The following is a 25902-nucleotide window of genomic DNA, read 5'->3' on the forward strand; positions in this document are numbered from 1 at the left end:
AGCTACTGACCCTAATGCCTAATTAGGTCCACAAAGTCGGACCCTCCGACAGCCGGTCATCGGTGCTTATCATCAATTTCCTCGGGCGTATGATGGTAAGACAAAGTTAGCTACTCAATATTAGTCCTTCTCAACCTGATGAAGCGAAACCACAGTCCCCAAGCATTTACGGGTATCAGGAGACTCTACATTGAAAAAACTAACCTGAGTCTGACCGTCGATATCTGTCCCAACAATAGCGAAAATGGTGGTCGTTGAAGAGAAGTACCAGATTCCGCGTGACTTCGAAGGCAAGACTGCACCCCTGATCTCACACAGTTGTTTTGTTGTTCTTCAATGTTGACAACCAGACAGGGTTTGGAGAAGAAGGCTTCGATCCCAAGTGGCCCAACGGCGCGCGGATAGCAGTGTCGTTTGTTCTCAACTATGTAAGTTTAAAGTGATTACGCTGGGTCCGTTGTTTCGGCCAGGGTCCTGAACATATATTGTCTCTCAGGAAGAGGGAGGCGAGCGAAGTGTGCTCGACGGAGACGCCCACAGCGAGCCCTACCTATGGGAAAAGGGGGCGTCTGGGGGCTATAAAACGACGAGATATCTCAATGCCGAGCAAGACTTCGAATATGGAAGCCGGGTAGCCTCCTGGCGTCTAATCCGTCTCTTCAAGGAGTTCGGCTGGAACTTCACCACCTATGCCATCGCCGTGGCGTTGCAGAAGAACCCTAAATTCGCGAAGGCGTTGGTCCGGGACGGCCACGAGGTTGCTGCTCACGGCTATCGATGGCTGGAATTCTATGATTACAACCTCGAAGAAGACAAGGCTTATATTAAGAAATCACTGACTACCTTGAAAGAGGTCACAGGTAAGAGTCTGGACACCAGCTGAGTATCAATGCCTCAGAGCGGTAGTGAAGATCAGCTGACCGTGGGATGTTGATATATAGGAGAGTTCCCTGTTGGTGCTTACTTTGGCCGAGGGACTCCACAGACACACGCTCTCTTCCCAGAAGTATGGAAGGAGCTGGGCGAGGAATTCCTCTGGTCGTCCGAGTGCTACAACGACGATGTGCCCTACTGGCTAGACTTGCCGTGGGAAGCCAGTCTGCCTGAAAAGGAACGGAAAGGAATGCTGCTTATCCCCTACAACGTACGTGGGAATTCCCCCTTGCTACCTACAGCGGCTGGCCACACGACTGACTTGATCGGGACCATATGATAGTACGACTGCAACGACGGCAAGTTCCACATGTCTCCAGGGTTTGGGAGTTCTGTGGCCGAGACGTACGAACAATATCTCAAGAATACGTTCGACATGCTCTACCGGGAAGGAGGCAAGTTGATGAACATCCCGCTTCACACTCGCATCATTGGCAAGGCTGGCCGTTGCGAGGCATTGAGGAAGTTCATGCTGTACATTGCCGAGAAGGAGGGCGTCTGGGTCACAACGAGAAGGGACATCGCGAAGCACATGCACAAGAACTTTCCTTATCAGCCCGATAGAAAGTGGATGGAGGGAGTTAAACAGTAGTGCAGTGCTCAAGGGGCGTCGATATTCTGTTCCTACGCACACAGGGGGTGCAATAGATGGTCGTAGGACACGACTTGCGAGAGAGTCACTGTTCAAAAAAGCCTGGCTTGAAGCTCCAAACCTCACATTTCGACTTATCAGTAATGTGGTATTTGGCGGTGCCTAGGGAGCCCACTGCCCACAGCCTATAGCCCCTTAGCCCACAGCTACTGTATACTAGTAATTGGAGGTGGATGAAGAGATAAGGAGTTGACGATGCTTCCCGGACAAATCCGTAATCAAGAAGAGACGGCAAGACGGGTTCTCTCTCTCTCTATCAAATCAAACCTCTCGACATCTATCTAGTCGACCTAGTAAGAAACCCACACTCAGAACCATCCATACCACTGTGATCCCCGCCAGACAGGTGAGTGGCAAGCGAAGCCACCCAGCCTTCATGGAGACAATTTGCGACCACTGGCGCATGTATTCAGACTGTATCCAGATTCGGAGACCAGCATCTAGATAACACTGAGTGGTGATGGCATCAGAGACAGGCACCAGGTCCTCAATATCCACGAGTACGAGTGTTCCAGGAACACCTTCAGTAGCTGAAGACAACCCGCGAAAGAGAGGAAGAACGGCTTGTACGCGATGCAGGGCGAGAAAACAAAAGGTAGTGCCAATGTGTCCATTATTGTCCTCCGAGTCCCATTCCCAGTCCAGCAAGACCGCGGAAGCTGACACCGAGACACTGACTGATTCTTGAAGTGCGATGGCCAATGGCCAGTCTGCTCGAATTGCGAAAAAGCAGGCGTCGACTGTGATCTGACTTCGATCAGAACGGAGAAGCCAATGCCAGCCAGGTATGAAGATGCTCACCAGCATTCCCCGAGATACTAGGAATGAGTTCCTGACACGCCGTCCAAGGTATACGCGCGCACTGGAAGATCGAGTCGCCTTTCTTGAGCTCCAGCTCTCGCAGTCCCGGCAACAGGGCGTCAAAGCGGCCAATACGCCGTCGCCTCTCAATCATCAGCATAATGCCCTCGAAGAAGTCGTCGACACCTTGCATGGAGGCAACTTTGAAGCCCCTGCGTACGTCGGCACTGCTTCAGGCTTGACCCTGGCCGTGATTCTGGGCGAGATGGTCCAGGCAACGGTATGGAACAAGGCCCTCCCCGTCCATCCCGAGGCCGGAGACCGCCAGGAAACAATGGCATCGCGGCCCGCCGACCCCAAGCACGAGCACGAGCGAGGCCGGCCTTATAACATGGACGACCTGCGCGCCAACAGTGCAGAGCCGCCCAGCGATGACCACGGGCGCCGCATGATCAACGCGTATCTGTCCATGCTGCACAAGAGGTATCCCCTGCTCGATCAGGCTGAGCTGTGGAGTCTCCACGATGACCGACTTCGTCTGGGCGCCGCCAAACACTCGAGGTTGTCCAAGGCGGAACGGTTTGGCATTTTCAAATTGTACTTGGTCTATGCCATAGGGGCGATGCTGCTGCAACTCACCGACAAGCATACCGGCTCCAAACCCGAGGTATGTCACAAAGCACAAGTCACAAAGCACAAGCGACCATGACCATGACCATGACCATGACCATTCAATTCACAATTCAGGGGGTGCAATCTGCGAAGAAAGAATCTCCACTGACCAGGTGCTTTAGGCTTACTACATGACGGCGCTGCAGCATATATCGGCGGCGCGGGAATCGAGGACCATGCAAAACATCGAGGCCATGACGCTGTTGGTCATCTACCACCTCCGTTCCGCGTCGGCCCATGGCATGTGGTACATGATCGGCCTGGCCATGCGCACCTGCATCGACCTGGGCCTGCATCGCAAATCCAACGAAGACCATCTCCCGAAGAAAGCGGCCCAACTGCGCCGCCGGCTCTTCTGGTCCGTCTATTCTCTGGACCGGGTCATCTCGATCTCGCTGGGCCGGCCGTTCAGCATCACCGACCGACATATAGACGTGGAACTGCCTGACCTGGTTGAGGAATCCAACAACAATCCAACAACAACAACAACAACAACAACAACAACAACAACAACGACTACAGCAGGCGGTGCAAATGTGTCGTCGCAGTCCCCAGCGACACGTAGATACCACACCACGACAGAACAATCAAAGTCACAAGGCGGCCCACAACCACCACCGTCTACTAGTCATACTACTCGACATCCCAACCGACCTTCCCCCATCGCAGCAGCAGTGTCTCTGTTCAAACTCCGCCGGATCGAATCGCGGATCTACCACTCCATCTATCGCGCGGATCGGCCTCTGACGTCCCTACTGCCGAAGATGCCGCGTCTCTACGACGAACTCGAGGCCTGGAAGAAGGAACTGTTCCAGCGCGCCCCGGACCCGGCCGACCTAGACTACACGATGCTGCACTACAACCGGGCGGTGAGGCTCTTGATTGTGCCGTTCCTCTCGCTCCTCCCGGCCACGGACTCATACTACGACATCTGTCTCAAAGCCGCGGGAGAGATCTGCCAGGCCCACAAACGCCTGCACCAGACCCTCGACTACGGCCACAGCTTCATCGCCGTGCAGACCGTCTTCGTCGCCGGCATCACCCTGCTGTACTGTCTGTGGACCAAGGGCGAGCAGATCTGGTCCGTGACCTTGTCCAACGACATCCGCGCCTGCTCCGCCGTGCTGTTCGTCATGGGCGAGCGCGCCGCCTGGGTCAAGAAATATCGCGACGCCTTCGAGTTGTTGGTCAGTGCTACAATGGATAAATTGCAGGACAAGGAGTCCGTGAGCGGTGGCATTCTTCAGACTGCCGTTGCTGTGGCCGCTGCTACGGGACACTCTGCTGCTGCTGCGTCCTTTGCTGCTCCTGCTCCTGCTTCTGAACCGTCTTTTAATGACAGGTTTAGTGCCAGTGGTGCTGCCAGGCCTGTAGGCGGCTATGATACCACTCCGGATATCTTGTCCAGTCCTGCGAGTTTTCAAGAATACAATCCCAACAGCAGCAGCCACAGCCACAGCCACAGCCACAACCACAACCACAATGACTACAACAACTACAGTCAAACCCACAGCAGTCTGCATGGATACAATTTCCAGTATTCCCCTTCTCAACATCAGTCCCAAACCCGACCAACCCCCGCTGCAGACCACAGTCCCGATCTTGACGATGGTTACGGTCACTCGAATATGCCGCCAAACCTGGATCCGTTCCCAGCTGCCAATGGCACCAGTTCCCCATCGAGGAATGGGAAGGGGACTGGGACTGAGAACATGAATTGGAGTAGTACTGGGGCCGGGAGTGGCCGGAAAAGTATCAACGACCCTTTCAGAGTCTTCGTTCCCGATACCCGAAGCAGTGCACAAACTCCAGGCTCCACGGACGACGAACGAGGCAGGGCTCACGATGATGCCATGAGGGTCGTCAACGAGTTGGCATCGTGGATCGATCAGGACCAGGACACGCCCGTGTGGATGCCGGACTTCGAGATGCTGGAAAACGTGGTGAACCCTACTAGTATGGGCCAGGATTTCAATTTTCACCTTCAATGAACAGAGGAGTCCACCCTCAAGCGCCAGTAGGCTTCGCGAACTGTAGACCACGGGCCTCGTACACTAGTCTTCTCGACATGTATTCTCTTCCGGCTATGGTTAAGAAACCAATGAAATGGAGATGATCATAGACATATAATCCAATGCATCTGAGCAGTTCGGCATCGTATTGACCGATCGGTCTTGTGGCGTGGCCGTACCGAGCCGTCCAGACCAAACCTCGTATGGAGGAACGGGTTGTTTGTCCCGACATGAGATGCGTCCGGGCAATGATGAGCCGAAGTAGTGGATGAAAGGCGTGCCAGCGATGATATCCGCGCCTGGCGGCATCTGTTATCCGAATCCCCCACAGCCTTGGGAAGTATCTTCGGACCTCCGACAGACCCTTATCCGCCACTCACGCGAGTTTTTCCCAAATATTCCTTCTGTCGGATCCGGAGCCCTGGAGCCCATGACAACATAGAGCCCATGATTGCAAAACATACCTACCTAGGAAGGTATCAGTGCGAAGAGAAAGACTGAGGTCCGCCCGGCACTCCGGCAGGCGATGCATCTTCAACAAGATTCATTGGAGATCCTCTGGGTGGAAGACATCGGAATTCAGTCTAGTTGTTCCTGGACAGGATGAGGCTGGATGCGAGATCCAGAGCTCTCTTCATTCGCTACCACCGTTTCACAGGTCCTATATCATAAAAGTTGTCGACGTTCTTCAATCAAGCAGCGCAGCGGTGTCCCTGTCCCTGGGATATCTCGCTGGAGAAGCGATGAAACGGTCCGACGATGCAGAAAAGACACTGCACAACCAGGAGAACATCCTTCCGACAGCTCAGCTGTTGGTTGTCTTCGGGGTGCTGGCGCTAGTCCTCTGCGTCTGCTTCATGGATCAGAATGGCATTTCCGTGGCTCTTCCTACCATTGCCAAGGATCTAAATGCACAAGAAACAATCTCATGGGCAGGGACGTCTTCCTTGATCGCCAATACCGTCTTCTCCGTCCTCTACGGAAGACTGTCCGACATCTTTGGCCGGAAGGTTATCTTCTTGTCAGCATGTGCCCTTCTTGCGCTCGGTGATCTACTATGTGGCCTCGCCCAGGACCCGGCGATGCTGTACGTCTTTCGCGCAGTGGCCGGGTTGGCTGGAGGCGGAATCACCAATCTCACCATGATCATCGTCTCCGATGTCGTGACCTTGAAGGACCGTGGCAAGTTTCAGGGTATCTTGGGAGCCTGTGTGGGATTGGGCAACGTGGCTGGACCATTCGTTGCGGCTGCATTCATTGAGAACACGACCTGGCGTGCCTTCTTCTATCTTCTTGCTCCCTTGGTGGCATTGTGCGGCGTAGCAGCAATGTTTCTCTTGCCGTCAACCGCTCCGGCCGCGGGCTTCCTAGAAAGCGCACGGAAAATCGACCACTGGGGCACGTTGACCTCTGCCGTCGCCGTGATCTTTCTCCTTGTTCCCATATCTGGGGGAGGAGCGTATTTCCCCTGGGCTTCGCCTATGGTAATCGCCATGCTTGCAATTGGGAGCTCTGCTTTGGTGTTGTTCGTGGGGGTTGAATGGAAGGTGGCAAGTCTGCCAATGATGCCGGGTGAGGATGATATCGCCCCTGAGGAAGTTGTGATGGCTGGACTGACAGAAATTTAGTTCAAATTTTCGGCGATCGAGTCGTCGCTACACTTCTGGCGCAAAGTTTCTTGCTGGGCTGGGTGTATCAGTCATACCTGTATTACCTCCCCATGTACTATCAGAATGTCCGAGGCTATAGCGCTGTGACTTCCGCGGCACTCACCATCCCCATCATGGCCACGCAAGCGGTTGCGTCCATTGTCTCGGGCCAATATATGTCCCGGAGAGGCCGTTACGGCGAGGTTCTCTGGGTCGGATTTGGCGCGTGGACTCTGGGCTCCGGCTTGACCATCTTGTTCAACCGTACCACCAGCCCTGCGGCGTGTGCAGTCATTCTCTGCGTGGTGGGATTCGGAGTCGGCAATGTTTTTCAGCCCACCCTTGTCGCCCTACAAGCACATTCCCCCAAGGCCCGACGGGCTGTCATCGTATCTAATCGCAACTTCTTCCGCTGTTGCGGAGGTGCCTGCGGCCTGGCCGTCGCGGCGGCCGTGCTTCAAGCCAGTTTGAGAGCCAGCCTGCCCGCGCGGTTCCAGTATCTGGCCGAGTCCACGTATGCTAGACCGAATCTTGGTTCCGCAGACATGGCCGTTGTCCTAGACGCTTACATGAAAGCAATGCGAAACGTCTTCATCATCCAGGTGCCCTTGATCGGCCTCTGTCTACTCGGCTGTCTTCTGATCACGGACCAAGGTTTGGAGCGACCGGATGAAAGGCCAGTTCAGGCGGTCCAGGAAGACGGCATCGAGGCGAAGGCCGCAGCTTCGGACATCCACGATGGTCGGTCTGTCAACCCCAGGGTGGAAATTTTCGAGCAATCCGAAGGTGGTTGAAAAGCACTGCAAGAGTCTCTCTGAAAATCGCCGAACAACAAGAGGAGATGCATTCACGCGTTACAATGCGTCAACGTTTCCTCTTGCTCAATTTTAACCTACTAGGACGGTTCCGAGGGAGAGGCAGCATGAAATCACTCCTCTGACGGTAGTAATCCCGAGCAGGTCTGCCAGAGCCGTACCGACCGAATCTTTCAAGTTATTCGAGTCCAACAAGCATCATTCTGAGGTAGCACGTTCCGACAAGTCTCGTCCTCGACAGCACCTAATCGCGTTGTCACTGGTCGAAGACATGCGGCCCGATCGGACTTGGGGGGAGCCGGGTGCACGAATGGCCTCTTTCGGGACTCGAGCCTCGTAGACCAAGAAAAGGGTCTGCAAAGTGTGGCGAGCACCTCGGCGAAGGAAGGGAAAAGTTGCACTGTAACATCCATTGAGGAACGGAGTCCGGGAGGTCTATTGCATTGCGGGTGGAAGTTGTAGTCTGCCTGAATAGAGGTATTCAAAGAATGGAAAGCATGGCACCCAGGGCAAGCCTAGGGCGGCATGATATAATCTCTAGAACTACAATAAACTGCATGCCGCTTTTGCATCTCTAGCTTGCGTAGCTGCGCCAGATACTCCTCCGTATCACGAGGTGCACCAGCACGCGTTTGTCTTGTTTGCACGCTTTTACTCCTAAGGAAACTCTGGCGAGACCGCAACCTTTTTGCCCTTTCGCATCTTCCAACCACTGGCACCGCAGCCTCACTTCTGTTTGTTGCCTGGTAGAGGAGAGTTGAGGTCAATCCAGGCCAGCTGTCGAATCCCATTTTTGGCTTGTGTCCAGTCCACTTATCTGCGCCGCCCACCGGGCCCCTTGTTCCACCATGGATCTCATCGATGATCGCGCAGTCCTCGACAATGAAGAGGACGACGAATCCTTCGACGAAGACACGGGCGAGGTGAGGGAAAAAACGAACGGAACAAACGGTGGCTTTGATGATTCCTCGGAGGAGGAGGAAGACGATGACGACGAAGAGGCTGCGGCAGAGGTGAGCTGTCCACAAGGCTGCGCCGAGGCTGCGGGAACGTTAACAGCTATTTTAGGTCGCCAAAGATTTCATTGTCGATGAAGACGAAGAAGACGAAGAGGCCAGGCGGGAGCGACGGCGTGAACGAAAGAAGCGCAGACGCGAAGAACGTGAAGATGAAGGACTCGATGAAGAAGATCTCGAGCTGATCGGATTAAAACCCACGGAAGAAGCTCCTGAGCCGAAATTCAAACGTCTCAAGCGTGGCCCCCGGGAAGATCGTGATGTTCAACAACCTGCTGGCGTCAACGAGATTTTCGGTCAATCTGACGAAGAGGAAGAAACTGTCGATTACACGCGCCGGAGTCGTCCCGATCGACGAGGCCTGCAGGACGAATTCGAGGATTTCATCGAAGAAGATGTCTTCTCCGATGAAGAACAGCAACGGCAACGCGAAGACGAGGAGGTGGCGCGCCCAAATCGAAGAGGTCTCCCAGACTTGGGCATCGCAGATGCAGCCGGGTTGGACGAACAGGCGCTCGAAGATTTCCGTGCTGCCTTCGGCGATGGGACTGACTATGACTTTGCTCTCGAAAAGGAAGAAGAGGCGGATGAGGTGGAAGCCGAAAAGGACAAGCATCTTGACCTCAAGGATGTGTTTGAGCCGTCGCAGCTGGCAGAGAAGATGTTGACCGACGAAGACAACCTTATCCGCCACGCCGATGAGCCAGAGCGCCACCAGCTTGCCAGGAAGCCGTATCGACATGTGGAATTGACCGAGGACGAGTTCAAAGAAGAAGCCAGCTGGATAGCTAATCTTATGCTCCCTGGAAAACAGTTCACGTCCGACCTCCAAGAGCCTTTCAGGCGAGCCATTGGTCAGGTACTGGAGTTCATGGTGCGGGATGATTATGAGGTCCCCTTCATCTTCCAAAATCGCAAAGACTATTTGCTCCATGTCGTTCAAAAAGTCGTCGGGAGGGACGAAGATGGCAACGAACGGACAGTCGCAGACGCAACCCGCTTACTCGTCCAACGCGATCTATGGCAGATCTTTGAGCACGACCTGAAATACCGAGCCTTGATTGAAAAGAGGCAGGCGCTGCAGAAGACATACGATGATCTGAGATCTGCTAACGTCCCCGAGGACAGTATGTTCCAAGAAATGCTCCCGTTAGCAGCTACCATGGAAGAACTTCAGGATCTCCAGGACTATCTCTATTTCCAGTATGCTTCGCAGCTCAAAGATATGGCGTTGACCTCGAATGGCGAGACGAATGGTATCAACATGTCTCAGAAGAAAGCGTCCACCAGGACGGTCTATGAGGAAATCCGAGCTTCCAAGGCGTTTGGTCTTGTCCGCGCTTTCGGCATCACTGCGGACGGTTTCGCACAGAATGCTGCTCGGCAAGGCGTCCGAACATACGCAGAAGATCCCAGCGATAGCCCGGAGAACCTGGCAGACACAATGATCGACGAAGAATTCCCAACCGGCACAAAGGTTCTCAAGGCAGCAAAGTCTATGTTTACAGAGGAGCTCACCACCAACCCAAGATTCCGAGGTTTAATCAGAAGGAACGTGTACATCGACGGTGTCATAGATTGCCATCGCACCGAAAAAGGCCTGAAAAAGATTGACGAACAACATCCATACTACGAGTTCAAATACCTGCGGAATCAGGACTTTCGGTCATTCTCTCAGCGGCCTGATCTATTCTTGAAGATGCTCAAAGCCGAAGAAGAAGGTCTGATTGAGGTCATAGTCAGATTGCAGAACCCCGACAACTTCAAAAAACAGCTCTACAAGTACATCGAGACGGATAACTACTCCACTACCGCGGATGCCTGGAATGCAGAGCGACGCGACGTCGTCTCTGCTGCGGTGGATAAAGTGATGAAGCTTATGGGTCGATTGGTCAAGGAGAATCTCAAGGAACAGTGCGAGAACGCCATTGGCATTGAGTGCCGCGAAGAATTCAACCAGAGACTCGATCAAGCTCCGTATCAACCAAGAGGTATGAAGAAGGGGACGACACCGCGTGTTCTTACGCTGTCTAATGGCGGCGGGACTGTGGGGCGCGACCCGATTTATTGGGCATATGTCAACGACGACGGCAGAGTCCTCGAACATGGTCAGTTTAAGGAACTAGGCCCTGGCGATCGCGAACGTGGTCTTCCCGACGGCAAAGATGTCGAAGCGCTGCTCGAGGTCATCAAGAGGAGAGAACCTGAAGTCATTGGAGTGTCTGGGTGGAGCCCCGAAACCCGCAAACTTCAGTCAAATCTTGCGACGTTGGTCAGCAATCATGATCTCCGAGGGCCCGTCTTCGCGGATGAAGATGACAGAGATCGAAGCGAGCTTCTAGAGGTGATCATGGTCAACGACGAGGTTGCTCGAATGTACCAGACCAGCGATCGGGCGAAACACGACCATCCTGGGTTTCCTCAACTGGCTCTGTACTGTGTCGCTCTGGCTAGGTACATGCAAGACCCTCTCAAGGAATACGCCGCCCTGGGACGAGACATTGTATCCATCAGTTTTCATCCGGCCCAAAATTTCCTGCCTCAGGAGAAGCTTTTGAAGAAGCTGGAAATGGCTTTGGTTGACACTGTGAACATGGTCGGAGTGGACATCAACGAAGCCACCAGCGATAGTGCCATTGCAAACCTCCTGCCATATGTGGCTGGATTGGGTCCGAGAAAAGCTTCGCATCTCTTGAAGGTGATGAATCTCAATGGAGGAGTCATCACTACTCGCGAAGACCTACTCGGCCTCAATGACAAACACTCCGCAATGGGCTTCAAAGTGTGGAGCAACGCGGCAGCCACGTTATACATACCGTTTGAACCATCAGAGCCGACGTCGGAATATCTGGATGGCACGCGTGTGCATCCGGAAGACTATGATATTGCTCGCAAAATGGCGGCTGATGCGCTCGAGCTTGACGAGGAAGATATCGAAGCTGAGCGACAGGAAGGAGGATCCGCAGCTATCGTACGCCGTCTTATCCGTGAAGAAGCCCAGGAACGTGTCAATGATCTCGTTCTCGAGGAGTACGCCGAACAACTGGAGAAGAATCTGAATGCCAAGAAGCGCACCACGTTGGAGAACATCCGAGCGGAACTCAATGAACCCTATGAAGAGCTCCGAAATCCCTTCCGCAGCAATCTAGGAGAATCGGAGATCTTCACGATGTTGACCGGTGAGACGAGGGAATCTCTACAACGAGGGATGAACGTCCCGATTTCCTTGAAGCGGATCACAGATACCCACGTCGAGGGTAAGCTGGATTGTGGCTTGACTGCAGTTGTCGAGGATGGTCAATGGTCGGATACTGGGATGTCACCGAAGCAATTGTACACGCTGCACCAGACCGTGCAAGCCCACATCACTTCGATCAATCGGAAAGACTTCAGCGCCACGGTGAGCTTGAGAGATGACCAGCTGAAGAAGCCTTTCAAGAGGTACAACCATAACGACCGGAACTACGATGAGTGGGATGACCGTGAAGAGGCCAAGGACAGGAAACTGTTGGAAGAGAAGGCCGACTCGGGAAGCCGAGCCACTCGCGTGGTCAAGCACCCTCTCTTCCGCCCGTTCAACGCCAAACAGGCCGAAGAGTATTTGGCCAACCAAAACCGCGGCGATGTTGTGATTCGGCCGTCGTCCAAGGGAACAGACCATCTCGCCGTGACGTGGAAGGTCGCAGATGGCATCTTTCAGCACATCGACGTGCTTGAACTCGACAAGGAGAACGAGTTTGCTTTGGGCAGGACTTTGCGGATTGGAGGACGGTACAACTACTCCGACTTGGACGAGTTGATCGTGTTACACGTCAAGGCCATGGCACGGAAAGTGGACGAGATGTGCGGCAACGAGAAATTCCAGGACAAGTCCAAGGCGGCCCTAGGTAAGTCGATATCAATAACCGCTGTGGCTCATACTGATTTGTTTGTTCCAGAGGAGTGGTTGACCACATACACCAACGCGAATCCCAAACGGTCCATGTATCAGTTCTGCATCAACCGAGAGCGGCCAGGCCAGTTTCATCTGGTGTTCAAGGCCGGGCAGAATGCGAAGTTGATGGACTGGAGCGTCCGAGTGATTCCACAAGGGTTTGAACTGATGAAGCAACCGTATCCCACGATGCGGGATTTGTGCAACGGGTTCAAGCTCATCTTCCAGAACATGCATCAAGCAGCAGCTATGGGTAGGGGAGGGAGAAGATGAACTCCATCTACCGCTAAACCCGTGTCTGGATCACGTCTGCAGCAAGGCAAGGGCTTTGCTGGTCGCCAAATAGCGGCTTTCCGGCAAAAATCATGATGTTCTTCGATGTATTCTATCACAAAAATGCGTTCGGCAAGGGAGCAACGGCGAGGTATCCTATAAGCCTGCGTTAACAATCAAAGTGTCTTACAACGAGTTCCTGTCTTCCATTTGAATCTAGAGCAGTATGCACGAGTCGTACAAGACTCTGTCCACCTTGGACAAATCACCCAACACATCTCTGCCCCTGTATAACGCGCACCAATGAGAACAGAATGATGAGCAGCTCTCTATCATGGGCGGCAAACCGATCCAGACCAAACCAGTGGTCATATCGTGCTATGCTGGTCCTGACAAACAGTCAACACAGCTTGCCCATGTCGATGCAAACTAGGCAGTAATCAAGGGGTTGTCAGCCTCATCAGCCTCGTCGAAGTTCATTTGCGTGTTTGTCTGCTCCACGGTAGTGAATCAAGCCATTCTCGACTTGCACACTGATTGATTGAACTGTCTTCCACCTTTACTATATACGTAGCTAGGTATATAAGGTAGATATACTTACGACTACTACTTAGTAGTGATTGTTGCAAGTGAAAGATGATGTTGGTTGCACTGTGTCTCCGAATTTGTTAACAGTTAGTAGGCACTACTACCACTAGTATAGTAGTATCGAGTATCACAGTCCAATTCTCCACTGACAAGCGATCTCTCCGCAGTCTTCAGCCTCAAGTCCCAATCCTCAAGCCTCACCTTCGTCAACATCCAACAACAACAATGGAATGCCCTTGTGCTTCCTCCCGCAACTTGAGATAGTGCCACTCTTCCCCCTGTGATGCGACTGCGACTGGGACCCGTCGCTCCCTGGCAACATGGCCCATTTCCTGCGCGGCAAGCAGGTCGGCGTCCAGAATGACCTCTCCGTCGGCATCTCGCAGGATGTGTTCATGGTAGACGACGTACGTTCGTGCCCACGCTCACTGATTGCCACGAAGATTGTCGATGTTTGCTGACACACCCCCAATAGTTCGCGCGCTACGGAGTCGACTCACAGATATCGGTGCTTGCCTACGACCCCGTTCAATCCCTGCTGGCCGTCGGCACCAACGAATCCCAGTTCGGCCCTGGCCTCGTCTATGTCTTCGGGCAGAAACGAGTTTGCGTGACCTTCACTCCTCCACGGCGATCCTCCATTCGAGCCCTCCAATTCTGCGCAGACAAACTCATTGTGCTGGATAGCAAGAACGATGTCAGCATCTTCAGCCTCGAGACCAAAAAGATCGTCACTACATACGCACCCCCGGGCCATGTCACGGCCATCCTGACAGACCCCAGCCTGGACTATTGTTTTACTGGACTGCAAAATGGTGCGTGTTCACAATACAGAAACTTGTACCTGTCTACAAATCACTAAGACCTTCCTATAGGCGATATTGTGGCATACGACCTCGATCGAGAAGGCCTCACCCCGTTCAGGATCCCCAACCTCTGGCGAGAGCGGAACGCCAGGGCACGCCTCGTGCCGGTCGTGTGTATGCAGTTCCACCCCAAAGATATTGGCACCTTGCTGGTCGGCTATTCCGAGGGAGCCGTGGTCTACTCCTTCAAGCAAAATAAAGCGACCAAGTTCTTCCAATACGAAGTGCCTCGAGGGGCCCGAGGTGGGGACGGAGATGTGGCTACGGCCGGTCAGTTAAGGCTGCCGCGCCTGACACATGCAGTCTGGCATCCCACGGGCACCTTCATCTTGACCGCCCATGACGATGCGAGTTTGGTATTCTGGGATCCTCGGGATGGGAGGGTCATCCATGCGAGGACCATTGACGACACGGATGTCAACATCCCAGGGCGACCGAGATCCAAAGACGGATCAGCCACCATCGCCTTGAGGCAGCCGTACATTAACATCGCCTGGTGCTCCAAAGTCAATGCCGACGACACCGGCCTCCTCATCGCCGGCGGCTCCCCGACGACCAATCCAACTCGAGGTCTGACATTCATCGACCTAGGCCTAACCCCTGTGTATCAGACTTCGACGTGGGATTCTTTGGCCGCCTATTTCCGAAACCCCAAGAGAATCCACGTTCTACCAACGCCCCCGGCTGCCGATATCATCACCTTCACTCTTGTTCCGCGTTCTTCTCCTCACTACGCCGGCTCTCACGATCCCATCGCCGCTCTAACGGTCCTCTCCTCGGGCGAAATGGTGACCTTGAGTTTCCCCTCCGGCCATCCTATCACGCCGACCAACCAACTGCATATTTCATTATCTTTCGTCCATCCGTTTGTGACAAAACTAGCACTGGCCTTTGTGGACCGGACCCGGTGGTTAGGCATGAGGGAATTGCGTCAGCATGGACCCCGTTTTCTCCTGGGCGGAGCTGAAGGAAACCGACCTCTGAAGAGGTTTGAGAATCGAAACATCGTCCAGGTGGCTCATGCTGATGGAACCATCCGAATCTGGGATGCGGGACATGGCGATGTCATAGAGAACCCTGGTGTCCTCCAAGTCGATCTTGCCAGAGCAGTCGGTAGGTGGGATCTACTGGAAGTCTCGGAAATGAGTATGTCTGGAGCTACAGGAGAATTGTCGGTCGGATTGCGCACTGGTGAAGTCGTCATCTTCAGACTGAATCGAAACCAATTTGCTGGCCAGCCTCCCTTAGATCCCCTACCCAACGAAGGCCCCGGTAAGATGACGGATATCACCGAGCGGGCCGATCCCGGGTTGAAAGAGGGCCTCCTCCCGTTGACCATGGTGAACGACCAGCAAGGTCCAGTGGTCGCTTTGAGGCATTCCGACGTTGGATTCGTGGCCGCCGGATATGCTGGAGGGGGCATCACTATCATCGATCTGCGTGGACCCGCCATCATCTACACGGTCTTACTCGGTGAGCTGGTCGGCGGCAAACACCGCAAAGGCAATCTGAAGCGTACGAGCACAGGCACCACCCAGTCTACGGAATATGCCACCGCCATGGACTTTGGGATCATGACACTGGAAGGCGATGGTAAGTTCTTCACAATAAGACAATAACGGTTCCGTTTGACTGACCCCCTACAGATTATTCGTCTTTGGCACTCTTTGTTGGGACATCTCACGGTCGAGTTGCCACGTTCAAGATCCTCCCATCTCCAACCGGGCGGTACACTGCGCAACAAGCCGGTGTGATCCAATTGTCAGACAGCCGCGTCGTCTCTGTTTCGCCGATCGATGCCCACACCGGATCGCCCGCGGCAGCCACCGGACCAGGAATGGCAGGGTTGCAGACCGGACGCAAAGTCGACGGGGTGTTGGTGGCAGCCACCGTGTCGTCCGCCCACATCTTCCGGCCGGCCCATTCCAAAGGCGCATCCAAGACCTTCGACCACTACCTGTGCGACTCGGCGCGGGTGGCGCGCTACGAAGATCGAGGCCATGCACTCGTAGGGCTGTTTGGAGACGGAGTCGCGCGCGCCTTCTCCATCCCGGCCCTCAAGGAGATTGCGCATGCGCGAGTCAACCATATCCTCGACACCAAGCGATTCGGCGAAGCAATCATCACCCCGACCGGCGACGTGCTGGGCTGGGTCGGGCCCAGCGAGGTAGCCATAATTAACGTCTTTGGCGCCGACCTGCCGTTGCCCGCCAGCACGGACCAGCTATTCGACGGCACGAAAATGGTGCCCCCGCGCCCGACGATTAGCAATCTCCAGTGGATCGCGGGCACACAGTACATCACGCCGTCCGACATGGACGTGCTGATCGGCGGACCGGACCGCCCGCCTTCGAAGCGCATGATGGCCGAAATGCGCGCCGCCCAGGAGGCCGAGTTCCAGAGACAGCGTGAGGCCGCCCGCACCGGTCGCCCCGCGGCCAAGGACCCGAGTCAGGAGAGTTACTGGGAGTACATGCAGCGGCAGTTGGCCGAGAGGACCGAAGCCCTCGGTCTGGCCGGCGACAGTATGGACCGGGCCGCCGAGTCGAGTAACTCGTGGAGCGATGGCGTCAGTAAATTCGTCGCCAAGCAGAAGCGACAAGCTGCGCTGGGCTATCTGGGTTCGAAATTCGGGTTATGAGGCCTTGATTTTGGTTCGAGTGAGCGACATTGATACAATTTTCTGGGATCCTGCATGTCATTGGCAAGACCAAGGACAAAACCGAGACGGTGTTGATGCTTTCTCAAACAAATGCCGTACAGCAGACAGCAGTGGTTATGTTCAGATGATTTGAATGAATCGGGAAGGCGGACGTTTGTCTCACTCTTGACATGGCGAGGCAACGCAACGGCTGAGAAGAAGGTGTTTATTACATGTAGTCCTAGGCTTGGATGTTCTGTAGAGTTCTCAAGGGTGGATGGATGGTTGAACCCAACGGTCATGAACCAGTCATCTATGTCATGTATGCCACTGATTGACTGCCTTGCCTTGCCTGTCTTCCTGTCCGCCTGCTCTATCTAAACTGCCTGTCTACCTGTCTACCTGTCTATGGTTTAGACACCTTGAACCTCTAAGTATTCTGTATTCCATCCATACGACACGCCCTCTTTACTATATATCTCTAGCTAGATATATATATATATCTGGATATACGTAAATACCCCTGCGCAGTCTCGTCTCGTCGATTTCATTTCATTTTACCGGTCTCAGTTCTCAGTTTTATTCATCGCCGTGCTTCGTCAAGAGACATGACACGATGCGTCCTGATAGCGAAAGCGAATGTGAAAGGGAAAGTAGTGTAAATAATTAACAGATTATTTTTCCGAAAATCGAGAGTCGTCCAAGAATTATCATTAGTTCCCCCTGAATCGAGCTCAGCCTTGCGAGAAATACTAGTTATTTAGTAGTACATAGGCACCCCCCCCCCCCCCCCCCCAAAACTCTCATTTCTCCTGGAGACATCGTCCCTAAATTGTCCTTAACATATCCTCTTACATCTCCTCTTGGCTCTCCTCTACCATTCTGCCTAACATCTGCTCTTAGATCGATCTCCTCTCCTCCTCAGGAAACGAACAATGAATGAGAAGACAAAAAACAAACAAACAGACGAACAAACGATCAACAAACAGAACTCATGAGTTCACCACGGTGGGCTTCCGTCCTATCTGTCCCTTCTTCAATTAGTATCTCTCCCTTTCTGTCTTTTCTTTGAATCGAACGAATCGTCATCACCACCACTGTCGAGAGACTTGGAAGTCGCTATTTCTTCTTCTTCGTTGCAGCTTTCTTCACCGGAGTTTTCTTCACGGGAGCTTTCTTCACAGGCGCTTTCTTTACAGGAAATTTCTTCACAGGAGCTTTCTTCGCAGGAGTCTTCTTCATAGTTTTTGCTTTTGCTTTTGCTTTTCCCGCTGTTGTTCTTGTCGTCTTGGCCTTGGTCTTCGCAGCACCAGCACCAGCACCAGTAGCAGCCTTCTTAACCGGCGCCTTCTTTGCGGTGGGTTTGGCATTGGTAGCAGCTTGAACCGCTTTCTTCGCAACAACCTTCTTCTTAGCCGCCGCTGGTTTCGCTGTCGTTGCTTTCTTGATTCCAGCGGCTTGGGCCTTGACACCTCCGGTTGTTGTTGTCGTCTTCTTCTTCGACGCACCGCCTGTAGTATTGGAAGTCTGTCCCCTTTTGCGAGCACCGCCTGGTCTATTCAGTGCTCTTTGCTGGCTGGGGAGAATGCCGGGAGAATAGCGGTCCGGTGGTCGGCGAGTGCGTTGGGGCCGGGTGCTGGTGTTGGTTATTGGGATTGGGGCCGGTCTTGGTTTCGCTTTCGCTTTCTTGCTGATATTGGCTTTGGTTTTCGCTGTAGTTGCTGTAGTGTTGGTCGTGGGGTTTTGGACACTTGTAGAAGGAACCGGGTTGTTGAGGTTGCTATTCCCAGCACTTGCCTTGCTGGTGCCAGTACTATTGCCAGTACTGTTACTCTTACTGCCGCTACCGCTGCCGTTCTTGTTCCCCGATCTGTTACTGCCGCTGCTGCTGCCGTTGTAGGTGCCCACACTGTTCATGTTGACGTTCCCGGAACCGGCACCGGTACTGTTGCTGCTGCTCCTGCCATACGTCCATTGAGGCAAATTCTGGAGTTGAGCACGTCTCTGCTCTGCACTGCTGCCTGACGAGCTGATGCTCTCTTGTTTAGCTTTGGCTAAAGCCGAAGCCGAGGAGGAGGAAGCGGAGCCACTCTGCTGACGACCAGATACAGGCAGACCCGCAGACCCAGACCCAGACCGAGACGCAGGTGCAGACATGTCCGAAGCCGTAATCGTACGTCCCGGTGAGACGGTGCTTCCCCTACCAGTTGCAAATCCACGAGACGGCGATCCCGCATGGGGGACGAAGCGGGGGATGTTGTTGTCGCTCCCGTTCAGCGCGGGTGTTTGGACTCGAAAGCTGCTGCTACCGCTGCTGCCGCCGCCGCCGTTTCTGGCGGGACTGGGATGCTGGGGAGGAACACTGGCTCTCTGTGTGTGCGCAACACAATGCAATTCAACCATCAGTGACAACACCGGACAAAATGGGCTTGGAGCATTGATTGCATAGATGTGTCTGTTGCGATCGAAATGGGAAATACTCCAGAGATAGACTCACTCCTGATCCGGAAATCGTGCCGTAACGTAGCACCCAGTTCAATGCTTTTGCGTTCTTCTCTGGAATTCTCGCTGGATGCGCACCGTGAAATCAGACAGAGAGCAGTGGTGGCTGTATGCTAAACTGTTTCGCGAATGAATCGAGCAGTGCAAAATAGTGCTGACAATGAGAGCAAGTCAACAGAAAAGCACCCATGCGCCAAGACAGAGCAGAGGTGCCTTGATTGCCTTTGACACGATGATACACCGTACCAGCTACAAGAGTCCGGGGTCGATATGAACCTGCAGCACGGAGGTGGATAAATGGGATGGGATCTCAAGTAAGGTATGTAAACACTGCGCATAGTAAACATCGACAAGCGACAATGGAAATTGGACAAAGTTTGGTCGAGATGATCAAGGAATGTGATGGCAGGCATTGCAGGAGGGAAAAGAAGATTGAGCATTCCTGAAATCCTTGACTGTCTCCTGGATCGCGGTAACCAGGTCAACACCAAATTCATGTATTTCATTAGCGTCTTCAGAAGGAAGTGCACCAGTCCTTCCAGACTTCTGATAAGTCTTTGCGAAAACAATACTCGAGGGGATAAACCAAGGCACAACAATAAAAATATTTATACAATAAATATATGTCTCGTCAGATCGAGCGTCGTTATGTCGTAGAACTCGGCTTCGTGCGTCAATGTAGTATTAGTTATAAGGGTTCTTCGTTCAAAGTCGAGATGATATAGTCGCAGATAGTGCAAGATGGTTCCAGCTTTATTTGCAGAAGCCCCTCGTGCCCGAGGCGTACGTTGCGGATTGCACTCTTGAATGGCGGTATCAAATGCTTCTCCTCATCATTCACCAAGTGTCGAGCTATCAACACTTCGCAGTTTGGCCGCCAGTGTGGTGTCATAGAAGTTGTAGTAGGGGTCTGGAACGCAAAAGGTCGAGTGTCGAAGGAGAGTATCAGCGGTTGGGCGATCGGCGGGATTGCTAGAAGACTTGTTAGCACGCAAGCTAGACAACGGTTTCAATCAGGAAGATTGTACTCACACTTGGAAACAGTCGTACATAAAGTTCAGCCCATCCACAGTGGCCGTGGACTGCACATCTTCCGGGATGGGTGGTGCTTGACTCAGACTGCCCAGCTTGAAAATGGCACCAATGGCCTCTTCGCGACTCCAAGGTCTCTTGCCGGCAAACATCTCCAACACTACACATCCCAGTGACCAGATGTCGACTTTCGCACTGTAGCCTTGACCTTGAGAACGCACCACTTCAGGGGCCATCCAGAAAACAGACCCTTGCATGCTGTTGGTCACGTCGTTGCCGTAGATGTTGTCCGACTTCTTGGAAATTCCAAAGTCGGAGATCTTGCAGGTGCCGTCTAGATCCAAAAGAATATTGTCCGCTTTGAGATCGCGATGGAGAATACCCTCATGGTGGAGATACGCCAACCCTTCCAGAGTCTGTCGAGTAAGGGATCGAACCACCGCCTCCTCGAATTTGCCGTGTTTGCGAAGACAACTGCCAATGGAGCCACCGGGGATATACTCGAGGTAGATGCTGATCGAGAACTCTCTACGTTCACAACCAAGGTATTGGACAATGTTGGGATGTTCCAGATGCTGCATCGTGTCGATTTCTTGGTCCAAAGCCGCCACCATTTCCTTGATGCGATCTTTATCCTGTCCGGCAGACTTCTGGTTGACTTCGACCTGTTTCACCGCCAGAAACTCACCGGTGGTCGCGTTCATGCCAAGGTACACCCGGCCATAGGTGCCTTTCCCAATCAATTGACCCCGGATGATCTTGAATGTCGCCTGGCGCTTGGGCATATCTTCCGACGGGACCTCTTCCTGCGGAATGGGATCCAAGGTTGAAAGACGATTGCCTGGCTTGGGTTTGATTTGAACAATATTGGCCCCAAACATCTTGGTACTCTTCCGCCGAACAATGCTGCTGGAATTGGCTTGTTCCACCCGTGCAGCAACCGAAGGGCCTCTTCTGATGTCGTTTCGCTTCTGAGCCACTTCACGAATGGATTTCATTCGCGTGATTCCACCAGACGCTTTCCCAACCTGTCTCTCCGCCACACTGGCCACCTTTTCTCGATCTTTTGCCTTGAGGGTTGATTCATCCGAGCCCAGTGTATCTGATTCGCTCTTCCGGTTGAAGTTAAGATCCAGCCCTCCGGTCCCAAAGGTCATACCACCTGATCGAGCAACCTGGAGGCTATCAAGGGGGTCGTAGTCGGCGGACTTCATTGGTGAGCTATTGTCGCCCTTTTCTTCAAGATATGGTTTGTCAAGATCGACGCCAGGGAAGAACTCGTCGAGGTGATGCACGACATTCTCTACGGCAGGTCGATTCGCCCAAATATCACTGACAAAGGATTCTCTTCTGCCCATCCGGTCATCCGGAGACCGTGCTGAACCACTGAAACTGCCCTCTGAGAGACTACGTTCATAGCCCTCTCCGCTGGCCGTGGCACTATCGTCTCCTGGATTGGGAATGCCCGACATCTCACTGGACGAGCCGGGCGATTTGAACCGAACGTTCTTGGCTACGTTCTGGTCAGTGTCCACAGTCAGGGCGGGTCTTTGGTCCTTTGTGCAATGGACACTGCTTTGGCCCTCGCTCTTGGGCATGGATTTATTCCCAAGTGGAATGGCGAAGAGGCCATCGTCCGAGTCATCATCCGAGTCATCTTTCTTAGCCGGGATTGGTGAAGGCGCGAATGTTATATGCGTTTCCTGGAAGTCATAATCTGGACCATATGACTTCCTGGTCTGAAGCCCGGGTCGAGGTGCGTTCTCCGTCGAAGGACTGATACTGGGAGAAGGAGGGCCATATTGTCGGCTGTTGTCTAAGGCGGTGTTCCGTGGCCGAGTGCCATATTGTGGCACGCCGAACCCTTCTTCATGATTAGGATATTTGGACAGCGTATACCCTTTGGCTGCAGTAAAACGGGGACGATCCGCCATACCTGTGTTGCCGCCTTTTTGATCCGAGTCGGCTGAATGCATGCCTCGATCCCTCTCAGACTGCAAGCCCTGACTCCCCACGGCTGCAGGAGCACCTGCCATTTTGCCCACGTTTGCTAAAGCCGCACCAATCCCACCGGATGCAATGGAGCCAGTATCGGTCCTCTTCTTCCCACGGTCTGCTTTCTCTTCGGCAATCGGATCGGATATTCGCTTCAGGGCATCCACGGAGGACCTCGTGCCTGAGTTCTTTGCCCGCAGGGAGTTGACTTTGGTCAGTGTACTGGACTCAGACGGCGCCGTGGGCGGCCGTCGAACGGGAACAAGAGTGTCGACCTTCTTGTCCTCGAATGGAGACAGGCGCGGTGTATCAAAGTCTATGACGGTACTGCCGCGAATACCGCTGCCATTGTAGGTAGAGCTCTGCTCTTTCTGTCCACGCCGAGTGTCCAAGTAAGCTCGGTGCTTGGCCTCTGTATGTCGTCGATACTCTTCCTGCTTCTGAAGCAAGTCGACATTTGCCATCGGCTGTTCGGTGCCCGACGATGTATTCACAGAGTAGCCAGTACGGTCCACTCCGCCAGCCGAGTTGGATTTGACCATAGGAGCACCTCGTGAAGTAGCCTCAGCTTGAAGCCCATGATTGAATGAGACTCCAAGCCCGGTCGACTGACCTGCAGGTCCTGAGACCGCGGATAGGGTTGGACTCTGCACATACAACTTCAGACTGCCCGAGTTGTCGGTCCGACTGCGAATAGAAACCAGCATGTTGTCCGACAGCGGATTTTCGTGCTCAGTCCGGCCGGGTTCTGTGACGAAGATTTGGGCGTACTCAGCGTCCGGAATGCCTAGTTCGATACATATCAGGCTACGCAACGCAACGGCGCTTTCCACCTCTGTGACATCAACAAGCCGGTAATTCCAACCATCCGGGGTCACGAAAATGTACCTTCGGGACATAGATTGGGTCCGCCGGACTGGGGGTGGTCTTTCATCTTCACTTGTCACACTCGTGGAAGAAGGGCGTAGGGGCAAGGCCGATTCACTACCATTTGCGCTTGGTTTCGACAACAGCCGGAAACCACCGGGGCTAGTGGGTGATTCGAGAGCATGATCGTCGGGATGCGGTTGATTGTGCTCATGGCGTTTCCTCATGAACTTGCTCAAGAATCCCTTACTCTGATCCTTTCCGCCGGGGCCTGGTGTATACTCGTTACTCCAGGTTCGATGAGTCTCGACCGGCGATGGTCTCGCCGTTTCCTGTGCATCACGGCGATCTGCGTAAAAGCGGCCTGCGAACGACCCGTCTGTGTTCCCAACCGCTACGTTCCTGCCGGTGTCGACGCTGGGTTGAGTACTGGTATTCGATCGGGGATGGCCAGTTATCTTAAGCAAGGAATCCGTGCTGTTGCTTTTGCTATGTTCAGGCCGGTGTGTCAGAGAGGTACCGCTCGCAGATGAGGCTGGAACAGCAGTTCCCAGGCCGGGGCTAGCATGGGGAGAAGCTTCGAACCCTTTTGCAGCCAAGCCCGAAGCGGTGTCGCCGGACATGTTAGGGCTATGGCGACCACGGCTGTTGATACCTGTCAGGACATTTCTTGTGTAATCCGCGCGGCCACTGCCATGAAGGCTGTCTGTCGGTTTGGCGTCACTAGGAGTTGAGGAGCTGCTGCTATGTTTGCTCAGGACTGGCATTGTGCTACTTCGCGACTGGGAAGTGCGTGGACCCAATCCTGCCGGGAAAAGCGCCGGCATTTGTTTTCCTGGGCTCCCCTCCGAACCGGCCGTGCCAGGGGTACTACCAAACTCCGATCTAGGGAGGTGAGGTGAGTTCTCCACGGTCCCATCCGTCGATGCACTTGGGAGAAGACCGGATTCTCGTCTGCGGTGACCATGTCCAGCGCTGGATGGCCCCTCACCGCCTTGCTCGACGAGGCGCGATATGAGTTTTCGCAGTCTCTTGCCTTCATCGCGCTCCCGTGATTGATCCCAGCCAGTACTGCTGCTGGAGCAAACCTTTGCGAGCTGTGGGTAGATTGTCTGGTGCAGCATGCCCAAGTTACCACGGCCATTAGGCCCACGACCGAGGTCGAGGAACTCGGAACCCTGTAGCTTCAGGATCCGGAACGTTTCCTGCCAATCATTCGAGAATCCATTGGCGGCCAACCATACGAGCACACGGTCCAAGGGCCATTGTGATGCCATCTCGCTTGCATTTCCACTGGTGACAGCAGCACTATACGCTCGCTGCCGACTTTGCTCACTAATCGCCTGGGGATTTTGGAGTGTTGCAGTTGGGGGCCCTGGAGAGATTGGTTCGTTGACGTCCCGCACAGGGAGGTTGAAAGGCGGTCGGGAGGAAGAGGCCGAAGCCGCACGCGATTCTCGATTCGCAATGTCCAGGTTCGGCTGGGAAGGATTCGGGTAAGAATAACTATGTGAATTGGTAGTACCGTCTGAATACTTCTGATCTGGATGTGAGGGCGGAGGTTCGGAGCTGAACTGTGCCTCATACCGGGAGTATGATGAATAGTCATCGAGTGGAGGAATCCCTACTCCAGGGCCGAAAGAATCCCCGGTGGGTATGAACGTCGCCGAAAGAATAGGTTTGTCGTTCTGCGGAGGCGGGGGAGGGAGGTTCATATGAGGTGTCTGCCGCATCCCGTACGGGTGATGCTGATTTTGTGATTGATTGTGATTGAAAGGGGGAGGGGGAGGCGGAAGGCCTTGACCCATGCCACTTCTTCCCCATGGTTGCTGCCATCCACCTCCTGGCAGTCCAAACACTGTTCCCAAAGGCAGAGCTGAAGGATGAGGGCCCGGTGGTGGCGGAGGGAGGTTTGAGGGCGGATAAGGTCGAGGCGGAGGCGGAGGAAGGTGACCTAGGTTTCCCTGGCTCGGGGGCGGAGGAGGTCCGGGGATATATTGTGGACGTTGGTTATCCATGATCTCTCTGTTGGAGACCATGTTCCCAGACACCTAATATCATCCAGTCCAACTGTTGTCGCTGTCGCTGGTTCAACACGTTGCGTGGTTGCAAAAGGGTGGAATGCTGGCATTAATATTGAAACCCAACATATTTTTTGTATATTATCCAACCACCTGCGGGCCCAAGCAGATCAACCGTATTTTGCGTAGTAGGGAGAGATTGACGCTGGCTTCGGACAATTTCTAGCGCTCGCCAGCATAAAGGGGAAAGAGCAAGTCTGCCTTGCCGACGCGATAGATCAAAGGCGCATGGTTGTAAAGGGTTGTCGGTAGACCCTTGGAGCGGGCACGGAGGCTGTTGGATCGCAATGGACGGGGAAAGTAGTTGCAGCTACTCGAGCAAGTCAGGTAGGATGCAGGCAAGGATGTCGCACTGATGCTCGAGGTGAGCAGACAGCGCAATCGTTGAGGTTCGAAGTAGGGCGGTGGGTGCAAGGAGTCCTAACAACGGCGTGGTGGAAGTACTTGACTTTGTTTCTGCCTGAGGCGGAGAAGGTTGACTGACTGTTGTGCTGTGCCCTAGTAGGGTCAGTCATAGTACGTAGTCAGTGCCTTAGGTGCCTATAGCTAGCTGCCTACCTCAGAGTTAACTGT

At 53.7% G+C, this 25902-nt stretch overlaps 6 protein-coding genes across 6 annotated transcripts; 5 read left to right on the top strand and 1 right to left on the bottom strand.

The window, feature by feature from the left end:
* Positions 1-244: 244 nt before the first annotated feature.
* On the top strand, positions 245-1525 carry A1O1_06101 (uncharacterized protein; the record flags this gene model as incomplete). Its single annotated transcript, XM_007726981.1, has 5 exons — positions 245-278; positions 319-428; positions 497-860; positions 942-1144; positions 1217-1525. 5 exons carry the CDS (start codon positions 245-247, stop codon positions 1523-1525), a joined length of 1020 nt encoding a protein of 339 aa, XP_007725171.1.
* An 847-nt stretch (positions 1526-2372) lies between these two features.
* On the top strand, positions 2373-5049 carry A1O1_06102 (uncharacterized protein; the record flags this gene model as incomplete). The annotated part of the gene is made up of 2 exons (XM_007726982.1): positions 2373-3053; positions 3181-5049. The coding sequence occupies 2 exons, from the start codon at positions 2373-2375 to the stop codon at positions 5047-5049; spliced, it is 2550 nt and encodes an 849-aa protein (XP_007725172.1).
* A 764-nt stretch (positions 5050-5813) lies between these two features.
* A1O1_06103 (uncharacterized protein) lies at positions 5814-7513 on the top strand (the record flags this gene model as incomplete). The annotated part of the gene is made up of 2 exons (XM_007726983.1): positions 5814-6642; positions 6699-7513. 2 exons carry the CDS (start codon positions 5814-5816, stop codon positions 7511-7513), a joined length of 1644 nt encoding a protein of 547 aa, XP_007725173.1.
* An 869-nt stretch (positions 7514-8382) lies between these two features.
* Positions 8383-12757, top strand: A1O1_06104 (transcription elongation factor SPT6; the record flags this gene model as incomplete). The annotated part of the gene is made up of 3 exons (XM_007726984.1): positions 8383-8547; positions 8603-12437; positions 12489-12757. The coding sequence occupies 3 exons, from the start codon at positions 8383-8385 to the stop codon at positions 12755-12757; spliced, it is 4269 nt and encodes a 1422-aa protein (XP_007725174.1).
* Positions 12758-13665: 908 nt separating this feature from the next.
* On the top strand, positions 13666-16852 carry A1O1_06105 (uncharacterized protein; the record flags this gene model as incomplete). Its single annotated transcript, XM_007726985.1, has 4 exons — positions 13666-13752; positions 13821-14160; positions 14221-15804; positions 15858-16852. 4 exons carry the CDS (start codon positions 13666-13668, stop codon positions 16850-16852), a joined length of 3006 nt encoding a protein of 1001 aa, XP_007725175.1.
* A 3335-nt stretch (positions 16853-20187) lies between these two features.
* On the bottom strand, positions 20188-25266 carry A1O1_06106 (STE/STE11/BCK1 protein kinase; the record flags this gene model as incomplete). Its single annotated transcript, XM_007726986.1, has 2 exons — positions 20188-20326; positions 20387-25266. The coding sequence occupies 2 exons, from the start codon at positions 25264-25266 to the stop codon at positions 20188-20190; spliced, it is 5019 nt and encodes a 1672-aa protein (XP_007725176.1).
* Positions 25267-25902: the final 636 nt, after the last annotated feature.

Source organism: Capronia coronata (assembly GCF_000585585.1).
Source record: "Capronia coronata CBS 617.96 chromosome Unknown acBCG-supercont1.5, whole genome shotgun sequence".
Taxonomy (NCBI): Eukaryota; Fungi; Ascomycota; class Eurotiomycetes; order Chaetothyriales; family Herpotrichiellaceae; genus Capronia; species Capronia coronata.